This window comes from Loxodonta africana, chromosome 8 (genome assembly GCF_030014295.1).
Source record: "Loxodonta africana isolate mLoxAfr1 chromosome 8, mLoxAfr1.hap2, whole genome shotgun sequence".
NCBI classification, from domain to species: Eukaryota; Metazoa; Chordata; class Mammalia; order Proboscidea; family Elephantidae; genus Loxodonta; species Loxodonta africana.
This window is the reverse complement of record NC_087349.1, coordinates 69,131,784-69,152,153: the sequence shown is the minus strand read 5'-3', so window position 1 is coordinate 69,152,153 and position 20,370 is coordinate 69,131,784. Positions and strand designations below refer to the sequence as shown.

Here is a 20,370-nt window from a genome sequence, read left to right as displayed (position 1 = left end):
AACTAATCCCTTGGTGTTTTAGAATTCACTCAGAGTAGAATATTGTATATATTTTAGATTTAAACACAAATGTGATTTTAATGTTAAATTCAGTTTTCCCTAAAATTTGGAGGAAATAAAACTGTGGACATCAGGTAAAGTTAAGAATGAAAAGAGTTCATAAATTGTTTATAAAATGGTAGAACGTGAGCATCATTTTAGTTAAATCACTGGAGTATAGTTTGTCTTCACACAGGGTTTCTCTTCAAGAGTGTTTATTTTGAACATGAGCAAAACATGAGTAAGTCGTGAGTATTAGTTTCTCTGTCATAATCAGAGGGCTAGGGTAAAAGTCAAAAGCAGTGAGGGTACTGCCATGCCCGTTTGTGTATAAAACTGCGTCTCTAAGAAATTTGAGAAAATAAAGCAAGAAAACACTTATTAATTTTTTAGTGATTTGTTTTAAGAATAAGATGTGGCAAGCAAGAAAAATGAAACATATCAGAAGATTCAGCAATCCTTCTAAATCTCCTCATCAACTTAAGCTTTATGCAAACACCTTCCTGTCCTCCATGGGAAAACCCAACTCAAAGCTTATAGCAGAGGGAAGAAAGATATATTATGAAATGACACAAAAAGAGTTGACTGAAGACCACATTAAATTTACTTGAATCATTTTTGAGGGTAAACAAGGTCACATTGCCGAAAGTTTCCTAAACGTACAGCAGTATTTCCCTGAAAAGATCCCTGTGCAAGGACTGGTGAATTCAGAATTATATTATAGCTCTATTCATCCTTGACTTACGACTTTCATACTTATCAAGCTCAAAGACACCTCTGGGCCAGGATTTTAAAAACTGATTTCCCAAAATGTGGCCTGGGGAAGAATACTGCCTTCTACAATACCAGACTGGCAGGGGCACGTACACTGCAGAGCTGGTTTTGGCCTGAGCAAGGGCCGGGACTGAAATTCGCCATAGGATTCTGAGGGGACCTGAACAAATTTTTAAAAAATGAGCTACAGAAAAATAATTGAATCGAATGACTAATTCATCTCTCTTGCACTTAATGAAACTATGCTATGGTCATATTGAATGTGTTAATTTTATGTACGATTTTTTTTCACTGAAAATTAACTTAATGAGAGAAACTGAAGGAACAGTTAAACCATCAGGCTCTGAAGCCATAGACAGAGAATCTGAGTCCTAGCTCTATGACTACAGAGCTGTGCTATTTCAGGCAAGTTACTTAATGTCTCTGAGCATCGGTCTCCTCGTTACAACATGGGCATAATACTAGGACCCAACGCATAGACTTGTGATGCTGAAATATGGGAACACATGTAAAGTGTGCAGTAAATGGCATATCTTTAAATCTTTAAGAAATATTAGCCATCATTATGAACTTTTACCCCTTACTTTTTTGGGTGAGGGATAACAAGAGAGAAAAACAATTTGCTTAGCTCGCTTAAAACGTTTGTGAGATCTTTTCAACCTACTTAAGAGATGTCACTTGATCATGCTTTCAACTTTTATAAAATGCAAAAACAGAAATTCATTTTGATAAACCAAACCCGTTGCCACTGAGTCGACTCTGACTCATAGCGACCCTATAGGACAGAGTAAAACTAGCAAAACTAATTTCAGAAAATTGACAAGATGAAGCTTGACGGTAACAGAAACAATAGTAGATGTTTTATTTTGAAAAAAAAAAAAAAAAACTGATTTGACAATAGCTGCATTCTAACTACTTTCTGGTGTTATTTCTCTAAATAATCATGATCACAGTAGCTAAGGTTACCTCTGTTGTTGATTCAAGGAATCTGGTGATCAGAGAGCAGCAACGTTTTAGTTGTCCCTTTGGAGTCTTCACATAAAATTAGGAAATAAAAAGCCAGTGCCTGTCAGATGGGGATGCCAACAGAGCTGTATGTCTAATTCACTGGTTAGACACTGGAGGAAACAATGCCTGGCCTCCAGTGGCAACAGCAAGCCACGGCAGACATTCGTGGAGGGTCTCAGCCTTTTGCAGCTGTCACATCTTGGAACTTTAGAGTCATTTACTAATCCATCGGTGATAAAAGACATATTCCTACAAATACAGAATAACAAACACTAAAGTGCTCTTGGAGGGCAGTGGTGGTTCAGTGTAGACGTCTCACCTTCCCTGTGAAACCCGGGGTTCAGTCCTGGCCAATGCACCCCAAGCACAGCAACTACCTGTATGTCAGTGGAGGCTTGCAGGTTTCTGTGATGCTGAACAGGTTTCAGCAGAGCTTCCTAAGACAGACTAGGAAGAAAGGCCTGGTGATTTACATCCCAAAATCAGCCAGTGAAAACCCTATGGATCACAACAGTCTGATCCTGCTGTGTACGGGGTCACCATGCGTCAGCGAGGCCCACTCAAGGGCAGCTAGTGACACCAACATGGTGTTATTCGTCAGACATGGGACACTTGGCCAGCTGCATGGCACTAAGTAGTCTCCTAACTCTAGACTGTCTAGGCCTTGCTCACAGTACGAATGGAAACTCAAACTCTCTCCTTATGGGATTTCTGTTCTTTGCATTTTAGTAAAATAAAAACTAATAGTAAATTTACATAAAAATATTTCTAATATTATTGGATATAAAACATATTGGTACACCTCAATTTTGAATTAAGAAAGATTGTTTTCCTTATATACCCAAATGAGCAATAACAGTTCTTTGATAATGTCTGGGAAAAAGCAGAAAAAAGATATGTCCTGAGAAAAGCAGAAATTTGAAATTCATTTTTCACAATTTGATTCAGGCTATTAATTTATTCAATTTTTGTCATCTATAAACTAGCTAACTAGCAATCACTTTTAGGCAAATTATTGTTTTTAGATATCTAATTTTTGAAGGCATCTACTGATTTACATTTTATTTAAATATAAAGATAAATAATACATATAAAATAAATAGGTTGATAGGTGGATAACTAGATAAATAAAGATAAATAAACGTCTGAAACTGGTATATCAGTTCAGTCTTTCATGGATTTATAAACACAGCTATCTGAATTTGCTTCAGGCTAAAACTTGGCCTTCAAAGTTGGTGGCGGAGACGCAAACTGCTTTTCCAAAGAGCTGTTTATACCGGTTAAGTTGCTCCTTAGATGTAAAGCAATGGGAAAAGGGAAAAAGAAAAACACTTTTTCAGGTTTCTCATGATTTTTTTTTTTAATCTCTTCTGTATAAAAATATGGCTTATAGTTTATTGCTGAAATGTAGGAATCTGAATAATCCTAGCATCCACAGTTTCAAATCTAACAAGTTTATCTCAATTGCTTGCAGAATAACCACTTCCAGAACTTTCACACCTGTACCTTTAACAGTTCCTTTTCTTCCACTTATGAGAAAAATTTCTCACAAGGGCCATGGACCCAAAAATGCCCAACTGAAACAATAGATGACAATTCATTGTTTTTCTCATAAATATCATAAATGGGTAGCATTTTTCCTCCATCGGTCAAGAAGCTTAAATAATTTCTTCTTTATAAAATTTTCATTTTACTAAAACATTTCAGAAAAGAACAAAAGGTGACACCAAGCTCACGTTTTCGTCTGGTGCTATGTATTTCCACTTGGAAGGTTTTTTTCATATCTCAGCAAACGTGTGAAATATTTAAGATTCAGGAGAAGATTGTTTCCTTAGTGCTGTTTTAAGTTTATTTTTCCCAAATAACATAAGCATTTTCTAGCATAGTTAAAATTTAATTAACCTGTTTGCTGAAGTAACAGATTGGTCTAATAAAAATTTTAATTTGAACTTTTGAAACTTCCTATTAATAATCTTCTTTCATCTACTTCCTTGTCTAACACAGGAAGCATATATTGATTGCTTTTTTTTTTTTTTTTGGTGGATCCCAGTTCTACATCATAATTTTTCTATATTACAAATGGAGGTGTTGATCATGGAGAAGTTTGGGATAAGTGTGTAAGATAAACAGTCCTGAAAGTTTGGATTTTTTTAAATTGAAATCATTGTTGGACATCGGTGACGTTTTCTTCTAAAGAAAAACTAGTGAAAAAACCAGTTCATTGAATGTTGGTTGTTTAGCTATGTCATATATTAAAAAAAAAATAAAAAAAAAAATAAAAGCAACATTTCCTGGGAGAGTAGAGAGCAGGGGACTGGGAGGTGGTGGAAATTGAAGGATATTTCCTTCTTATTCTAAAAGTTGGATTACAAACAGACAGATCAGATCACATAACGAAAATCACAGTCCACTAATCAAATGATCCTAAAGATATAATTGATTTTTCACTTCTCACTTACTCTCCTGTTTGCCAAGAACCAACTCTGAAGTGATCACTTTGATAAATAAACCCCAGATGGCACAATTTCCCTGTGGCAAGTATGTCCAGCAGCTGGAATTCATGAAGTTCTTATAGCCTGATGAGCCACAGAGAGTCTGTTCTAGCACTGGTTTCTAAAGTCTGTGGAAAATTAATTAATATATTGATCTAAGTGGTGGTCTAGATATATTGGAGGATTTTGAAAGATGGACATTTAACAGAAAGATGTGTCTCTGATTTGCAGTTGAAGAAACTCTTTAGTCATATTAGTCACTGAGTTCTCACTCTGGAAGTTTGTGTTTTTGCTTTCCCTATAGTACTTCCATTATTTTTATATGAAAACTTTATATATTATTTTCTCCATATCTTATCCCTAAGCAGCATGAGGGGAATATGAGAATAGGGTGGTGTTCTTAATTTGGCTTCTTTGGTTTATCATTGAGGGTCTTCATATTCCAACACCAAATTTGTTACATATCTTTTATGTTTATTTTGCTGGGATTGTGTACAGCAATTAAAAAGAAACTTTAATGTCCACAAATAATGTTATATTGATAAGTTGACCCCATCTGGTAAAGGTAAAATTCGGTGTTGAAGCCCTCCACTGCTATCCCAATTTCCTCAGTTCGGTCATTACAGCAGAATCAGAGAAATCCAGCCACAATTTTCAGATATTTTAACTTTCTTTTAAAGAAAAAAAAAAAAAATTAGCTTCCTCTCAGCCCCCCTGCTAAATAAAAACTCTATACAGGAAAAATTAAATTAGTTATTAAGTTAGGCAATCTCAATTGCCATTCATTGATTTTTTTTTTAGGATTCTTGAGTAACTAGTATGACAGTAAACCAAATATGTGTGCAATGTCGTATGTCACAACTGTTTTCCAGGCTTGAGATTGAAACTCTTAAGTTGTTTTGACTGGGCCACTAATAGCAATTTAGGTAGCTCTGTAGAAACTTACAGATATGAGATGCTAAGCCATGATGGTATTCCAGCACATTCTTCTTGTTAGGACCATTTAAATCACCATCTTACACAAGTACATATCGAAACTCAACTTTAAGTGTTTTATTTTTATGTACATTTCATTTTTGTCCAGAAATAAAATATCTAAATACAGACAGACTGTAATGTATTATATGTATAGCCTTCAACAATACTTGAGCTGGATAAATGCTTTGTACATTAAGTTTGTCTTTTTAATGGAGTTCACATCTACATTGATAAAACGGATTCCTCATATCCTTTTTTTTTCTTTTTTAACCAATAACAAGCAGAGAGACAAGTACAAGTTAATAAGCAGCTCAAATAACACTTGGTTAAACTATGTACAATACAAACCATTCATACAAATGAAGACTAGGATATTGAATTTGTTACAATATGTGTAGTAAAGATAAGACAGACACTTATAACTTACATGGTGTCTGCCAGGCATTTCCCTTCTTATATAACGATCAGAACTTGTTTTAAGTGGCCTCAGCTGGTCTTGACTTCAGAAAAGTCCAATGATGGGTGATAAAAGCTGTAATCCCAATGTCTGCCCACATGTAAATTCCAAATGTTTGCTTATCTTTACTGAGAATGGGCTCCCTCCATAGAAAAAAAGAGCCATCTTGTATCACCTTGAATGTGACTACTGTATGCTGGAAAGAAGTTACTACACTTTGTTGTGTTCATAAAATGAAGAATACAGAGCTCTAAAGACACATTTTTCCATTTTAACAAGCATATACTCCTACAGTAGTATTTACCAGGACAGCTACTCCAAGCAGTAGGAATGCATGAGTGGGGATTATTGATTGGCATGTGCTCAAGACTTTAAAAGAGATTTCCATAACAGTGAGTGTTAGAAAGCATTCTCTGTTAATCCTTTTGCTTGAGGATAGTTTATCCTGAACCATTATGAGTCAGACAATAAAAGCCCTCTCAACAGGAATCATGATAAGATGCAAGCTGAAATGTCTATGGATGTGTGTTTTTGTGTATCTGTGTGTAAGAGCATGTCTTCAAGTGTGGCTTTAAAATCTGTGGTGATTTACAACTATACTGAGAGATGAAGCTAACTGGGCAGAAACGACATCAGATTGTTTTCCACTAGCGTATTTGCAGCCAGTTGACGAGAGCAGCAGTGTAGACACATTCCAGGCAACAGTTGTGACCTTCTTCTGTGAGGTAACAGCCCTGTCATATGACCTTTGATTCCTCAGGCTTCAGTCTCACCCCCATGTCCATCCTCATCCCGAGGGAAAGTAAGGTGTGTCGCTGTGGTAGTTGTAGTCAGGGCACACTTTCTGTACTAGTTTATAATCGGTACTATAAAAGGAAATGTAAATACAGATCACCTTAAAGGGCTTGGAGCAAAGCCAGGACACATGACTTTGGGTCTGCTCCTGGTAACAGGTTTTTGAAGGGTCATAGTTGCAGAGTGTGTTCTTGGTAGCCTTGTCAACCTTTTCATATTCAATGCGACAGTTAAAGGATTTGGAATCTTTGGCATCAATCACGGTTTGTTGTGCCAAGTCGAATTCCACTATTTTCGTCGGGGGCACCAAGCTGACAGATACATTCCCCTGACCAGTGGAATTATGCCTGAAATAGACACTAAATGTCCCATTGCCATGATCTACAATCTTCCCAGTTATCAACAGATTTAGCTTCACTGTTTTGATGTTGGAATGAAAATCACCCCATCCAAACATTTTCTTAAACTTGCCCGTCTTAACAATGGGCCTTCTCTTGGCCCTGGGCCGAGGCTCTTGAATGTCTGTGGAGTTCCTCAGCCAGTCCCAGAGGTCTTGCTCAGAATAAGGTTCTGGGGTGTCATACCGCAGGTCCAAATCTGTATCATTTTCTTTGCCACGAAAAGTCTGTGACAGGAGTCGGCTGATAGACAAATCTTTGCTGCTTTCTGTCCATATGTGCTTTAGTGTGGATTTGCTGCTTCCCGATTTTAGAAGTTCTGACTTTCCTCCATTTGTTAAATTGGCACACGTGACCTGAAAACAGAACAGAAAAATGGCATTTACATCTCTGCATCTGAAAAGAGAAAAAAAATAGTCATAAGCCCTTTCTCAAAGGCTTGGAACTAAATAATGATAATTTTTTAAGTGTCTTCAGCACTCTGCAAGTAATTATGAAAAAATAATAAAATACCACTTCTATTTTTAAGTAACAATGAGGGAGGGGAGGTGTGGGTAGATAAAGCCCACTAAACATGACCCAAAGATCTATATAAAAACTGACTTTGGTGGGGGAAAGACCGTAATACACAAATAAAGAAAATTAAATTCCAAACAAAGGTAATTATTCCTTGGCACAAAATGCAAACACTTTGGAGGTCAAATTTTACAAATCATTATGTTCCTTTTCCCATCAAAATTACCATAAGTTTTAAAATTATATGATTCTCAGAAATATTGCAGGATCCAATAGACTTTTTGGTTGTCCATGTCACAGTCATAATTAGAAAAGTTAATTTTGCAAGGAGACTCTAATGTATTTTAACTGATCAAAAAAAATAACAACAAACACCAAGCAGTAACAGCAGTAACACCATGTTTATTATCCCCTATTATAAGCAAGGAACATTTTGTATAAGATGTAATTCTTGATCTTGGCTCCTGGTCTAGGAAACAGGTACATAAATTAAATCATCTGATACACAATGTCCAGACAACATGTGCTCAGTGACAAAGAGGTCGCTTCAACTTGGACTATGACAGTTACATTTAGGAATTGTTCTCCTGGGACTGCAGTCTTGCCTCTTTGGATAGAAGTAGATCCTGGACTAGACCAGAGATTCAGAAGAACCAGTATCCATATAGCCTCAGTGGCCTATGGTTAAGGTGGTGACTTACAAGTCCTACGTGAAGGGATCAAGGACAGGAGGGAATATAGCCAAGGACCCAAGAGAACCAAACCAGCCAATACAGATAAACCCCATAAGATGTGAACTGGCAGTTCTAGGGTAAGGCTGCTGAATAGAGTCCCCAGCTGCCCCATTAAAAAGCCAAGAATCACAATAAGCCTCCATTCCCAGTCCCCCCGAGAACCAGTTCTGAGTACTGTCATCTCAGAAGCAAGCCTGGTTATCACTCAGCAGTCTCACTGGACTCTCCAGTCTCCATCCAAACTGTTCCCAGAAAGAAAGGTCATTCCTGGAGGGCTTTTTAATTCAGGCCCAACAGAAAATACACCTGCATTCTAGGGGCTTCTCTGCAGACTGAAAGTGGCTCATTTATTTAACATCTTAGCTATACAGGCCTCTTGCTAGAATACAACTCTGGTCTGAGAAAAGGCTTTCACTCAGCCACTTGTGCTGTGAGGTCTCTAGACTGGGCTCTAGGGAGTAAGAGCATGAACTTTAGATCCATCCTAATATAAGCTGTACTCTAAATGCTGTGTCATTGACTCCCACACCTGACTTCACATTTCGCATCTACCTTGCTCAGCCCTTGCCTTCTCCCAATGAGTTAGAAGGACCAGTCTTCTCCCTCAAGTTTTGTATTCCCCTACTCTCATTTCCTACCTTTCTAACATTCCTCCAGGATTGAATCTAACTTCCCCATGCTATTTATTGACACTCACATTTGTTTCTGACTCTACTTAGTCTAACATGATGCCTGGAGTGATGGTAACAGTAATGTCAGCTTCTTTTCACCCAGTGGTTTGCAACTGGGGTAGGAGAGGGACTTTGCCTCCAGGGGATATTTAACAACGTTTGGAGATATTTTTGATTGTCGCAACTGGGCAGTACTACTGGCATCTAGTGGATAGAGGCCAGAGACTTTGCTAAGCATCCTACAATGCACATGAGTGTGCCCCCAACAAATAATTATTTGACCCAAAAGTCAATAATACCAAGTTTGAGAAACCCTGCAAGTTTAGCCCCAAATAAGTTCACTGCATAGCAGAGAAAGTGAGGTTTTATCATAGGTTTATGTTCCGTAACTGCACCCTGAAGAATCAAGACTACAGCACTGGATGGGCTAACAGAAAAGATCTGTCAACTATTTCAGGCTGTTACCCTGGGTTCGGAAACCCTGGTGGTGTAGTGGTTAAGTGATACGGCTGCTAACCAAAGGGTCGGCAGTTCAAATCTGCCAGGCGCTCCTTGGAAACTCTATGGGCAGTTCTACTCTGTCCTATAGGGTCGCTATGAGTCGGAATTGACTCGACGGCACTGGGGTGGGTTACCGTGGGTTCGGCTAAATCCACTGTGATCCCCAATGCAACAATGGTGTCTTCATGTAAAGACTCAGAGGGCTATTGTGTGCAGAAGTTAATGAAAGAAAGGTAAACACTGACAAAGGTGGAAGCAGACTTGAGGGATGGGATAAGGCTCAGAGAAAATGGACATATTATGGTAGGGGCAGAGTTATCTGTAAGGAAAGCACAGACCAGCCCCATGCACACAATCACTCTTTGAAATCTTTAACATATCACCTCCCCAAAATGAACAAATGCCTGTGTGGAGTCAAAGATGACTATCAGATGGGTCATTGCTAATCTTGGAGAAAATACTGGGAATTGAGAGAAGGTTTTGAGAGAAATTTGCTGCCACATTTCTTTTAGCTCTTCTATGTGTTTCCCTTTCACTTCTGTTCAACCCTTGCATTGTTCTCTCTGTTCTCTTCTCCTGTCCCCAGACTGTTTCCTGTTTATACATTCTCTTTGAGCCAAAACATCTTTCCAGAAATGGATCTCCCTTATACAGTATAAATGACCAATAACTGCAAAACTGGTTGCTTTAACCAAAAAAAAATTTGTCTTTTTATGAGAACTAAATCATAAGTCTCTGAGGGATGAAATCTAGAGGAAAATATTCTTCGCAAAGGAAGATCGTACTTTGAAGTGTATGGGTTTTCTCAGGGGAGAATCATTAAATCTCCCATCTATCATTTCTGCCTGATAATAAAGCCAGTTCTCAATAGGGCAGTTCTTACTCCAATATCAAAAGTGTCACCCTTAGCAGTTCCATAGCCAATATTACTTTCATTACAAAACTAATAGAAACAATTAAAATTCCCCTCCTAATTCACTGGAGGAAATGTATTTCAAAATATACGTTTTCCTTTTACACAGAGTAACTATAACATAAAATTTAAAACAAACACTAGTTCCTAAGAGGAATCCATATATTTTGGTTTTGGAGTTTGATTTTCTTTTATTTTACTTTTTCGAATGAAATTTAACCTGTCAGTCAAACATCCAAATTTGTACTTGCCTTTTTTTTTTTTTACTTTTATAAAGCATTGTCCTTATCACAGCACCTATATTTATTCTTTAGTATAAAAGAAATGCATATCCTCTTCTCTGATTTTCTGAAAATGTATAAATGGTTCCCCATTCTTGGAGTGGCAAGAAGGAAAAATACAGTCACGCATTTAATCTTTTCTTTGTACTTGTGTTTCAGCAGCAACATAATGATCAAGGAAAGGAGCTATAATGAGATGCAGCCATGTTGCACGGGCTAATGAGGCAGCAGTGAAGTTGTTACAAAGAAGAAGGGGAAAAGAGACATAGAGTGTAATATAGCAGTGGCATATGGGAAGTGAAAGAAAACATTGTGGGAAGTGGGAAATATGATTTCAAAAAGGAAGACTCAATACATTCAAAAGGATGCTAAGACTCTGACAAGCAGACAAGCTTCTGACTTTCAGGCTGAACAGACTTTGTTTAGTTCCAAATTATATTCTCCATAGCTGTAGTGATCACACGTGTGAGTTCCGGAGTGTGAATTGGGCCAGTTCCTTAACTTATTTAAGCTTCAGTTTTTCTCATTTGGCGAATATGAGAATCATACTCACCTCTCTCACAGGGCCGTTGTGAAGACTAAATGGGGCACTTTTTTTTTAAAGTACCCAGGATAGTACCTGGAACATGGTGAGTGCTCAAAATTACCATTACTAGCTATTATCACAATCAGATATTTTTACATCTGAATCCCATTGGACAAAATTTTACTTATAATAGGATTTGAGAGCAGAAAGCCTTTTTTGTAATAAAATCTTCCATCAACATAACCAAAAACTCAAGGCAAACAATTTAAAAAGAAATCATTTTTTGAATGTGCTGTTGTAACAATTTAAAAGAATATATTAGGTAGAAGACGTAGTAAAACTGACGTTTACAAAGGATGAGCACAAGGTCACCTATCAAACAGCTCAGCTATCAAATGTATTTATGTGCCTTCAATGCCGTGATGCAAAAGGCTTCAAGTGATGCCACCAGCCATGAAACTTCTCTGGAACATTTCAGTTTGGGCACTGAATTAAAGCAAGTTTCAGCCATAATGATCACCAACACTGTCTTGAATGTTCTCATTCTCTCTCTCCCCTTCCTTTTCATTTATGTTAGGAGAGAAGCAGGGCAATGTCCAAAAGAGAACATCAATCATGAAAGGCCAGAAAGGGTCATTGAGAAAGTCTCCAGATCAGTATAAACCCCAATTTATTTATTTTATTAATTCAATAGCTATACAGTGAGTCTCTGCTAATACTGAGCTAAGCGATAAAAACACGAAGGTAAATGAAATGAAATATGGCCCTTAACTTCAAGAAGTACACAGTCAAAGGAGGGATCATGTAAGCAAACAACAGTGAGATGACCGGCACCATGTATAATATTCTGGGAGCCATGGTCAGTTGAAAAGTAGGGACTATATGACTGATGCGATAACCCTTAGATCTGGGCGACCTAAGAGTCTCAGGATTTCAACAGACAGAGAGTGGGTCAGAGGAGTTCTTTCAAGCATAAGGAAGCTACTGTGCAAAGCACAGAACTGAGAAAGGACATGTCTAGTATAAGAATGGAAAATGGCTCCTTACTGCTGATCTTAGGGTAGACTGAAAGGGAGAAGGAGAACTTGCAGGAGGTAGGTAGAACTTAGAAGAGGTAGCTTAGAGCTAAGTTGTGAAGGTCCTACTAAGACATTTAAGCTTAATTTTATAGACTATGGGGAAGAGGGAGTTACTAAAGTTTTGCTTTAGTTTGTTTTGTCTTAAAATAGGTGACTATGGCTCTAGAATAATCATTGACTGGATGCTGAAAGACAGATAGGTAGGTAGGCACATTGAAGGAAGGGACACCAGTTAAGTAACAAATTGCAACAGTCCAGTTAAGAGAGAAAATGAGCCTGAACCAAGGCCATGGCAGAGAAAAAGGGGAAAAAAGAATAATTTTAGGAGCTATTTCAGAAGTCAGATTTATTCAATCTAATAATTTATTGGCTAAGGAAGAACAGCAAAAAGTTGGGAATTATTTTGCTTTATTGCATATCTGAGAAATACAGAAGTAACAAATTAGCTGGAAAATGAAATTTAATCTCATAGGGAAATTTTGAAATTCACTAATGACCTCGTTGAGGAGCCTTGGCAGCGCAGTGGTAAAAGCACTTGGCTACTAACTGAAAGGTTGAGGTTCAAACTCACCCACTGCTCCGCGGGACAAAGATGTGGCGGTCTGCTTCAGTAAAGATTTACAGCCTTGGAAACCCTATGGGGCAGTTCTACTCTGTCCTACAGTGTTGCTATGAGTCAGAATTGAGTCAACTGCAATGGGTTTTCAGTTAATAACTTTATTGACGCCAGATTTCTGTGGTGGTAAAGAGAAAACGCAAAGTGAGAAAGAAGAGCAAATAGCTTAACAAACCTACTCCCAGAGACAATCAGGAATTACTGGTTTTCTCATTCTTTGCTGCTCAATATCTTAAGAGCTTTTACTTTTGAAACACATAAAATAGAAATGGATTTTGAGCCTTACTGAATAAAAGACAGCATTGAAAATGAAAATCTTATACCCAGAATACCCCTCTACCACAGATTTTACAAACACATTAAAACAGTTTCTTTTTCAAGGCCACGTAAAAAACCTTTTGATGTCAGCATATATGAGTGATAACAGAAGTGACAGTGAGAATTATGACATAGAGGTAAGGTTACAAAAGAAAAACTTGACAACTTCTCATGAACCCAATTTCAAAATTGTAGAGCCATTTTCTACAAACAATAATAAACCATTTTCTATATTACAATGGAAATGCCAAATACACTTCTTAATAAATATAATTTACGATGTCAAAATTGACAATATCCATACAAAGGAGCTCGCTCACTAGTCCAATTGTACCATTTCCACAAATTATTGTTTACCCTGTGGTTATAGGAACGCTGAGAATGACATAGAATCCTAACATGATAAAAGGTACACATTTTTAAGTATATGTTTGTTTTAAGAACACCTAAAAACATGAGCAAAGAGAAGGGTCATCTTCTTCAACTTTAACAAAGGCAGGGCTTGAGTTTAAGATAAGGAGAGCATGTCTGGGGCAGGACCCAAGTGTGTGAAGGTGGTGGGGGGGGTGGGGAGGTGAGAAAGCCACCATCAAATGGTAAGAGTGTGAGCACATGAAGAGCTGCCATGCTTTGATCTAGTTCCTTCTTCACACGTCTCAGGGCCATACTTTCACACCGCTTTCTCTAGTATCTTTTCATTACAGGCTTGCGATCACAATGTCAAAGTATTATCTTTTAAAATAGTCTGAAAAGACATAACTTTGGTAAAATAAACCATTCCTCAACTTCACTCCTACCTCAGCTATGCTTCTGGCCTAATGAGATTTTGTATAAATGTTCACTCCTTTATATGTACTATCTCCAACTAGAGGTGTCTCCAGAGGTTTGTACACCTCTTTTCATAAAAGAACAGTGAGACATCTTTTAATTTCTTCCAACTTGTACACGTTACTGTTGATCTATTACTGTTCAGATCACTTTCAAGATTGCTTTGAAAATTATGTATGTACTGTATCGAATATAAGAATACCTGAAGTCAAACAAAAAGATTTAATAAGAAAAATAAACAACTGGATGCTTAAGTAATAGCTCTCATTTAATGAATAACTAATTTTAAAAAAGACCTTGCTTTACGATTATAGGTACATTTTAGCGGCTTTATGATATGCTAGCTTGAATATATGTTACATAAAAATAATTACTATTGGTAAAGAATGCACTCTATTGCAGATACTACGATTAGCATTTTATATATGGCATTGTATTTAATATAAACTCACACACACACAAACTTTGAAGACAAAACTATTATCTTCACCTTACAGACGGAGATACGGAAATTCAAAACCTTGTCAAAGTAGGTGGAAGGAGCTACTTCTTAGTTACTCCACAGGGCATACACTTAATTTATTTTTAAAAACTGTTTTAATTATTGCAGCTCTAGGTTAATGCACATTTATCTACACACTTGAACACTATAGAAATCTATAGAGTAAAAAGTAAAAGCCTGCCTTCATCATCAACCCCTGCTATCTTGAAATCTCTCACCTCTCTCCAGAGGTAAAAACTGAAAAGAAAAGAAAAAAAAATGCATTGGTGTCTATAGTTTCTAAATATTTTTTTCTAGAAAAATAGTTTGCATATAAAAATATTTTATAGAAACAGGGTCATTTTATGAATTGCATTATGTATTTTTCCGGATAACAGAATATTTTGGAGATGAATTCCTCTTAGTACATTCAGGTAGAACATCTTTCTTTTGGAATGGAATATGGAATTATATGATAAGAAAGCACCATACTTTACTTTTTGTGTACTTTTCTATAGACCTCTAATCATGTATTTCACAGCCAGAGTCCCTACACTTATTTTTTAGCCTCGATTCCATTGGTTTCTCTGTTTATTGTTGTTTCAGATGTCCCACTCTCATCCCTCTTGCATTGGATTTTCATTTTTCTAGGTGTCTAGATGTGTGGGATTCTTTTAGAAATAGTTCATAGGGGATAAACTATCTGAGTTCTTCCAGGCCTAAAACTTCTTTATTTGGCAAATAGACGTGAAAGTTGGCTGCTCTGGGTATAATATTCATTCATCCTTTAATTTGTCCTGTTTTATTTTTTCTTTCCGAATAGATGTATCCACGCTTTCTCTAGCCCCTTCTTAACTAGTTCAGAGAAACGCATGCAGATATTTCTAGATGTGTTGGGCTCTTTTTCAGAAAGTTCTCCCAAGCGGGCAATAAATTCTTTGAGGGAAGTTGTTTCTATATGCCATTTTGTAACTTGGTAGGGAGGGGATACCTAGCATAGAGTAAGCACTCGATAAATTACCTATATAGTATACACTCTTACCTACAGCTATTTCAATAGTGCAGGTTCATTGATTCTTTAGTCAGAACCAAGATTTCAGGGAACATATGGCCTTCAGATATTTCTTTCTTGTGAGTTTAGAGCTTGCACTTCATTGACAATACCTGGAATGCCTGTATTATATATGATAAGCCAGAGGAAATAGGTTAGTGTTCTAATACATCAAAAATACATCATTTCCTTCTGCTACAAAGCAATACTTCAGGAGCAGCAGTGCTGCATTAACAATGGAAAAGGCAGAAACGGAACTCTATGCCTCTCTCTTACTTAACCCAGTATGTGCTGTGAAGCTTTATAGCATAGGAGCTAAGAAAACAGGCTTTGCCATCAAAGATCACAGGTCTGAAACTACATTCTGCTACTTCCTCACTAATGACCCCTTGTAGCCACAGTTTCTCCAATTAAAAACAGAGATGATACCTAACTCATCAGGTTGTTGCAAGGATAGAATAGAAGATTTGATATGTAGCACATATCACAGGGTCTGGCACATAGCATGAATTCAACATATGAGAGCTATTGTGCTTAGTTAGGTTACATAACCATGAAAAAAGGAAAACAAGGTCTTTGGAATGCACACTACTATTCTATTCCTGTACTCTGATCCAAACACACAAACAAACACACACACACACAAAATCTGAGATGAAAATTAGCATAAATTTAACAACTCTGCAGTTGTCTTCAGGGCAGACAGTGGTGGAAAAGCATTCTCTTCATGGTATGATTTAGTATTGGCAAAAGTGAACAATAATTTATCTTTGACACAACAACTTTATGAGATTACATTCTTATCAGCCTGGACATTCCATGCCATCCTCAAGAACTAGAAACATAGTATGACTTCTCAAATGGCTAAGAATTTTACTTACGTTCTTAGCTCTTGCGATCCCATGGAACATGGCTTACATAGGGTACAATATTCCACTAGAATACTGCATTAATGACCAGTTCTAATTCTTGGGTAATTTAGTTCCTCTCAAGTTTGTATAATCATAATAACCAGTTTTCCCTTTGATTCCTTCTCCAGAAGGTACTTTTATGAAAATACTTTGAAAATATTCTTGGGGGAAAACATGCTTTGTTAAGAGTGTGGAGATAATGCTTCTGCCATTAAGAAATAGAATTTTTCATCCTATGAAAATATTATCCCCTTCTTCTTGCTCACCTTATAACAGACACACATACACATACATTTTTACATATAGATACATTAATATTGATGAGAGATTAATATTATTCCACATGGTCCCTATCTAGTGCATTCTATTAAAATATAATTACAGGTTACTCAGGTTTGCATTGAAAAGTTTGCTGCTTTTGTTAACAAATGGATGATAGTCGATTAACAGAAAAAAGAACCCAGCAAAAAAACAGTTAATATTTTATATTACTTTCTTTTAAAAGTTACGAGGAATTTCATATGAGGTTCCAGGTACATGGTTATAATAATGAACAAAACACTTAGAATAACACTTTGAAAGACTATTTTTTGACTAAAACAAAGCCACTTCAGCATCGTTTTTTGCATTACCCATAAAGAGGTTTGAATTAGTAAATCCTGATAACATCGTCAAGGAAAAGAGAACGGCTACATATGTAGAAAAGGCTGTGTAGAATCTAATGTCTTTCTATCTGAATTAGAGGTCAATATGAGTGATTTTTCCCTAACAAGGCTTGTTATGGGGATACTAATAGATTCCCTAACAAGGCTTGTTATGGGGATACTAATAGATGACTTTATAGCTTCTTAAAGTCAAACAAGGTCCATATATGTCTAGAATGGACCAAATGAGAAAGGAATTACTCTTTCCAAGTCAATATTCAGCAGCCTACATGTATCTGTGTTCTCATATACAACAGTGGTATATGAGAACATACTGAGCAGAAGTAATAGTGCAGCTTATCCAATAGGAGCACAGTTCCTTAGGAAATCAAGAGGTTTTTTTTTTTTTTTTTTTGAGGCAGTATGCCTTCTTAACAGTCTCTGGTTATCCAGAGCTTGACCTGGAAACATTCCAATAGGAAGAATAAGAAATAATTATTTAAATGACAGAAGACTTGTAGGGGAACATCAGCCCTGTGTCATTCTGATCCTTGACTGGTTCAAAAATTCTGCTGGAGCCTCTTTCCTATCAGACTATAGGGTGTATGCACTGCTCAGATATTCCCAGGTTCAGAGTGGTATGTCCCTAACTTCAGGCAACTGACTCAATAGTACAAACAACTGCAAAGGTGCTGGAAATACAGTCCCTCCACACTCTTGTAAAATCCCCATGGACTGGGCACCTCCACTCTTCTGATATGAAGCAAATCCAGTGTCAGAGAAGAGCTAAAGACTAGTAGAGAGACTAGACTGCTCATCCTCTCAGCAGAGGTTGGTGATACTAAACTGTGTCAAAACTGGTGATATTATAAATAAAGTTTTTGAGTAAATAAATTTTTGGACCATTCCTTGGCCAGAGCAACAAGTGGTAAAAGAATGTCCAACCTAGAGTTCCAGGTCCCACAACAGGCTCATAAGCATAGCTCAGGGAAGACACAACTCACGTGATGAGGGAACTTCATACACTGCTATGTCCGTGGGGAAATAATTTACTTCAAAACTCTTAAACCAATCTGTTTTTTTTTTTTTTAAGATCTCCCCATAGATAATTAGCATCCATTCCTTGACCTTCTGCTTCTTCCTTGCTAGTTGGCTAGCACTGGGTAACCACGCTCTTTTTAGTCACTACCAGATTTGGAACCATGCCAGATACAACTATTTTCCATGAATCTGGCTAGATTTCACTTTGGTTTTGTACTGTCCATCTCACCTATTCCCAGTTTCTTAAAGCACAACATGTGGAATCTCACATTAAAGAGCCAGATGCTGGGGAAAAAGAATACTGTCATAAACAAGCAAAAAAGATAGCCTCTGGGTTTGGGTGTGGTAGCTTTAAGGAAAATTCATCAGATATTAAACTGCCTGGAGTCCAAAAAATGACTTAGCTCTTTTTAGTTACCAAGGTAATTCAGTAAACAGATTCAAGTAGATCAAAGAAGGACACTTGCCCAAAGATAATGTTATAGAAGGAGACAGGTCATAGAGAGGATGGCCAAAAAAACTCCCAAAATGACTGAGGATGCTGTTTATGAGAACTCGCAATAGACAAGTTGGATGAAAATGTGTGTACTCAAAGCCCTGAGGTGCTCTTGAATTTGTCATTTTTGTTAAGTGCCTTTGAGTTAGATCTGACTTACAGAGACCTTATGTATAATAGAATGGAATGTTGCCCAGTCATGTGCCATCCTCGCAATAGTAGGTATGTTTGAGCTCATTGTTTCAGCCACTGTGTCAATGGATCTTGTTGAGGGTCTTTCTCTTCTTGGCTGATCCTCTGCTTTACCGAACATGCTGTCCTTCTCCAGGTATTGGTCCTTCCTGATAACATGTCCAAAGTAAAGCGAGAGGAATTCTCACAATCCTCACTTCTAAGGAGCATTCTGGCTATACTTCCTCCCAGACAGATTTGTCCATTCTTCTGGATGTCCAAGGTATATTCGATATAACTTTGACTTTAATATACCTTGAAATGGCTTACTCATGGCACTAGTGATTTATACTGCAGGTAACCCTGTGGACAGAAGGTGTCAGGGGATAACTAAAGAAGGCCAAGTTGTTGGGGGAGTGTGGTGGAGATCTCCTTCCTGTATGTCCTTGAGGAGCCCTGGTGGTGCTGTGGTTAATAGCTCAGCTGCTAATCAAAAGGCCAGCAGTTTGAATCCACCAGCTTCTCCTTGGAAATATTATGGGGCAATTCTACTCTATCCTATGGAGTCACTAGGAGTCAGAATCAACTTGACAGCAAGTGTGGTTTGGTTTTGGTTTGTGTTCCTAAACTCACTTGTTCCAGAACTCTGAGAGGTAGTTTTCAAAAGAACTGGGTAATACCCCAGCTGCCACTAGAGGGCACAACTAGGACATTTGACAGCTATCTCTCAATGTGGTGCTGAAAGTCAAATGAAATTGTGTCCTAAAGGTCCCAGAACTCTTTGAAGAAAGAAGAACCAGGAGTCTTTGTGGTAACTGCTGACTGAGGCAACCCCTGGGAGCCACCTCTTCTTTGAGCTGCAGAGACCAGTAGAAAGCTGGTGCTGCCAAAGGAGCTACTATTTAAACATCAACTAAAGAAGCTTTTTTGAGCCCTGGATTCCTGCTAGAGGTGTATTCAGGGATAAGATATTTCTATTTATTTATTTGGCAAATAGTCTAGGTCAATGCAACATATGTCTACAACTTCAGCCTCATCTTTACCACACTACCCACTGGTCTCAGAGTTCCAGTCACATCATGTTTTTCTTCCAACTCAGGACTTTGGCACAGGCTGACTCACCTTTTCTAGAAACCTTTCTACCCCTTCCCATTTATTTAGCTAACTCCCACTCATCCTTCTAGCTCAGATTAAACTTCTTTCCATAGGCATCGTTGATTCTCTTGTAGCATCCCATACTGTTCCTTTACAAATGTAAGTTTGGAATATTATATATATATATATATAATATTCCAATTGTTTTATATATATATAAATATATATATCCCCATGGACTGTCATCTCCGTGGGGAGATGTTATTAACTACATGTTATACAATGCCAGGATGAATGCATGTTTAGGTGAAGTGCCTAGTTACACATAATGATATTTCTTTGCAATAGAGCTCTCCCTATAAGCAGATAAAGAGCTCACTTTTGAGCATAGATAAACGTGTTCATATTGTAACCCTTCGTGGAATCTTTGTGCAACCATGCACAGTGATGCAAGTAAAATATGAATGGCTGCTACAGAGCATTATAACCAGTCAGGAATGCTACACCAAAATTTTCAAACAAAGGTAAGTATTTTTATTTAAGTTGAGGAAAAAAA

At 37.4% G+C, this 20,370-nt stretch overlaps 1 protein-coding gene across 1 annotated transcript in view; it reads right to left on the bottom strand.

Moving 5' to 3' along the window:
- Positions 1–5,311: 5,311 nt before the first annotated feature.
- Positions 5,312–20,370, bottom strand: part of NXPH1 (neurexophilin 1) — a 42,871-nt gene continuing 27,812 nt past the window's right edge. Inside the window, exon 2 of the mRNA XM_064290409.1 lies at positions 5,312–7,367. Within this exon, the coding sequence (XP_064146479.1) occupies positions 6,536–7,367 (832 nt within the window). The 3' untranslated portion in view covers positions 5,312–6,535. The remainder of the gene's footprint in view (positions 7,368–20,370) is intronic.